This window comes from Epinephelus moara, chromosome 20 (assembly GCF_006386435.1).
Source record: "Epinephelus moara isolate mb chromosome 20, YSFRI_EMoa_1.0, whole genome shotgun sequence".
NCBI lineage: Eukaryota > Metazoa > Chordata > Actinopteri > Perciformes > Serranidae > Epinephelus > Epinephelus moara.
In genome coordinates, this window is record NC_065525.1 from 44,445,915 (window position 1) to 44,449,650 (window position 3,736).

Below are 3,736 nucleotides of genomic sequence, written 5' to 3' on the forward strand. Positions count from 1 at the left end.
CAATGCCATCTAGAGAAACTATGTCATCAGATAAAGAGTCTCTGAGTTGTTTGGGGCCAAGAACAATAACTTCAGTTTTGTCTGAATTTAACATCAGGAAATTGGTGCTCATCCAGGTTTTTATGTCTTTAAGGCAGTTATGGAGTTTAGTTAATTGATTACTTTCTTCTGGCTTCATCAATAAATACACCTGTGTATCATCCGCATAACAATTTTACTGTGTGATTTCTAATGATGTTACCTAAAAGAAGCATATATAGAGTAAATAGGATTGGTCCGAGCACAGAACCTTGCGGAACTCCAAAACAAACTTTAGTACGTAAGGATGATTCAGATGTGTTCCCAGTGAATCCTGGGTAATGTAGTACCTGCTGTCTCTACAAAGCTTAACACAGCACAGACCCACACACACATACACAGGCTCTACTCACCGCGGTAAAGGTCGTAATCTCCCCTCTCATCTGATTGGCTGATGCCAACTACGACAGGCATAGGATCGCTGCTCCGCCCACTGCTGATGATGTCACTGACAGCCACCGTGATGACCTGACCTGAAATCAACAAGGAGCTCGTCAGTAGAGACCAGAGAGACTCGGCCTGTGTCAGCAGGGGCCACATTAAAATAAATAACAAACCTAAAGTTTGGAGGAGATCAGTGAGCGCTGCCATCTTGTTTCTACTGATCACCTCTGTTAGTTAACGCCCTCCGTTAATGATTACTTATTAATTGATCACAGCAGTTCTGATCAGTTCACCATAAGAACGTCCCAAAAAACCTGAAAGGAACCGGATCAAGAACCCAAGCTGATCTGGTGGAGCAGGAGCATCAGCAGTGATGTCACATAATTAAAAGTGTGTGTGTGATGTAATAACTGATGTGGGCGTGGCCTATGACCAGTGACCAGCAGGTGTCTCCACTCACCCTGGAAAAAAAAACCTCCTGGAGCTCCGAGCACGAGACGCCCCTCCTACAACACGCACACACACACACACACACACACACACGGACAAGAACTAAACATCATTTTCAGTTAGCATTGACAGAAGTGACTCCGCCCACCACCACCTCACCTTAGTGATGTCAGTGCTAAAGCCAACCTCACAGTAGCGCTGGTCGTGTCCTAGGCAACAGGAGAGACAGTGTAAATGATATGTGTGTCTGTGTGTGTGTGTGTGTGTGTGTGTGTGTGTGTGTGTGAGTGTGATTCACTGTTGTTTATCCGTTTGTAGTCGGCGTCCATCATCCCTCCTCTGCAGGGGGAGAAGGGGGTGGAGCTTCTTGTCCTGTGGTCCAATAGGAGGCAATTCCCCACAGGTGTTTTCCCTGACTCCTCCCCTCGCCTCTGAGCAATCCAGTGAGAGAGCGGTGCACAAGCCTGACAGGTGAACACATTCACGCTCATGTCATTACATCATCACTCTTCCTCCTGTGTTTCCTGTTTTCATTGTAAACAAACAATAAACATCCTGCTGCAGAGTCGGAGAGACGCCGCGTTGACGCGTGACTCTCAGTTTGATGTCGTACAGACGGAGACTGATCAATTTATATTTTAGATATTTGTTGTAAAAATAGTGCTAGCCTTGTGCTCACAGTTACTTGTTTAAAGCAGAAGATAGTTCACATTTCTACCAGCTAGCATACTAGCTAGTTAGCTAACGCTGTCTGCTAATCAGCTCCTTCATCGTGGATCATGAAAGGATATAGGAACATTTTAGGAGCACTGAGAGGAAAGGTTCTGTGTTCAGATGATTAAACAGACGATGGATCATAGATGTTTGCTTCTGGCTGCAGCGTTAGCTCGCTGAAAAGTTTACACTCTTAACATGTTGATTGAAAACGTCTCCGTCTGTTGAAACTTTGACTCGGATTAGTGCTAAAATGATCTACTAAATCTCATCTTCCTGCACATCGCTCTCGCTACATTAACTCTTCCACTGCCAACAACTTCAGCGAGGCTTTCATAGCTGCCCTTGATACATGCACTATTGAGTCCTCTCCTCCCCATCTCAGCACCGAAGAACTCACTTCCTTATTTAACATCACCTATTCCTCAATTCTGGACACCGTCACTCCCCTCAAACTTAAGAATGTCCCCTGCTAAGTGCGAGGAATTTTTAACAATTTCTACCAGTAAAATTGATAACATCAGATCTAACATCCCCAGCCCCTCCCATAACCTCGCTGCCCCACTGGCCTGCTCATCTGGACTGGTCTGCTTCCAACCCATCACACTTTCCTTCATGACCAAGATTGTTTCTTCCATGAAACCTACGACTTGCCCCCTTGACACTGTCCCCTCCAGGCTCCTGAAGCATCTGCATCCTCTCCATTGTCAATAGCTCATTGGCCACTGGTATTGTTCCAGCTTGCTTCAAGCAGGCAGTGGTCCAACTCCTCCTGAAAAAAAACCCAACTTAGACCCCTCCATGCCCAGCAACTACAGACCTATCTTGAAATTTCCATTCCTCTCTAAGTTTCTGGAGAAGGTTATTCTCCATCAACTACAGACCTACTTATGTCAAAATAACATCCTGGAAAGGTTTCAGTCTGGGTTCAGGGCCGATCATAGCACAGAGTCTGCCCTCCTGAAAGTGCACAACGACCTGTTACTCTCTGTTAACGCTGGAAACTATGCCATCCAGGTTCCTGGTTTTTGACCTCAGCGCTGCATTCAACACTGTGGATCACAACATCTTAATCAAACGCCTCCAGTTTGGTGTCGGCATCAGTGGCACTGCATTACACTGGTTCACTTCCTACCTCAAAAATACAAGTTTCTGTGTCAGCATGAGAAATCACTCCTCTTCCTCAGCCACTCTTTCCTGTGGGGTCCCTCAAGGCTCCATCTTAGGTCCTGTTCTCTTTTCATTGTACATGCTTCCTCTTAGCCAACTTATTAAAAAACATAACATCTCCTTCCACTCCTATGCTGAGGACACACAGCTGTATCTCCCTATCAAGCCTAACTACAAGTCCAGTGTTGCCAGTCTCATGAACTGCCTCGAGGACATGAAGAACTGGATGACACAGAATTTCCTCTAGCTGAATGAGGGCAAATCAGAAGTTGTCCTCTTTGGCCCCCCTGACTCCATAAGAGGGATATCTGATCAACTCGGTAGCCTCTCTATGTCAAACCCCATGTCAAAAATCTTGGCGTGATATTTTACTCTGCCTTAAAATTTGAGAAAGAAAGAAATACAGTAGTAAAAGCCAGCTTTTTCCAACTCTGCACCATTTCCAAAATCAAGCGGTTTCTTTCCTTCAAAGACCTGCAAGACAGCTTGCTTATGCACATTTAAAAACAACAGTACCGCAGCTCTGCAGGTGGATGGTACTGAAACAAACACACAGAACAGTCACTCAGCAGGTGAGGTTTGGGCCACACAGCAGTGTATCCACAGTCTATCACGACAATCTTAATGTCACACACGAAGAAATATAAATATTTAAAACATTCCCATTTCAAAATAAAACCTGTCTGACGATGTTTCTGTGGACACAATCCCTTCAGTTGTTAACAAAAGGCTTTTATTGTGAAATATTTACAGGATGTGTCGTTGATAAAGTAGCGGCTCCATAAGTGACTGTCAGTTTTAACTGTTGAAATCAGGAGCCAGAGCCTTCAGCTATCAGGCTCCTCTCCTGTGGAATCATCTTCCTGTTACTGTCCGGGAGGCAGACACCATCTCCACATTTAAGACTAGACTTAAGACTTTCCTCTTTGATAAAGCTTAT

General features: G+C 44.9%; 2 protein-coding genes across 4 annotated transcripts in view; one reads left to right on the top strand and one right to left on the bottom strand.

Annotated features, from left to right (window-relative positions):
- Window positions 1–3,736, top strand: part of cadps2 (Ca++-dependent secretion activator 2) — a 633,342-nt gene that overhangs the window by 335,985 nt on the left and 293,621 nt on the right. The window lies entirely within an intron of this gene.
- Window positions 412–3,736, bottom strand: part of LOC126407758 (integrin alpha-IIb-like) — a 5,440-nt gene continuing 2,115 nt past the window's right edge. Inside the window, exons 4-7 of one of the 2 annotated variants that reach the window (XM_050072949.1) lie at window positions 1,211–1,376; window positions 1,072–1,121; window positions 923–968; window positions 412–551 (exon numbers count right to left, since the gene is read on the bottom strand). In XM_050072949.1, the coding sequence (XP_049928906.1) occupies window positions 424–551; window positions 923–968; window positions 1,072–1,121; window positions 1,211–1,376 (390 nt within the window). In that variant the 3' untranslated portion in view covers window positions 412–423. Of the gene's footprint in view, window positions 552–922; window positions 1,015–1,071; window positions 1,122–1,210; window positions 1,377–3,736 lie in introns of both variants that reach the window. The other variant, XM_050072950.1, reaches the window with a different exon arrangement.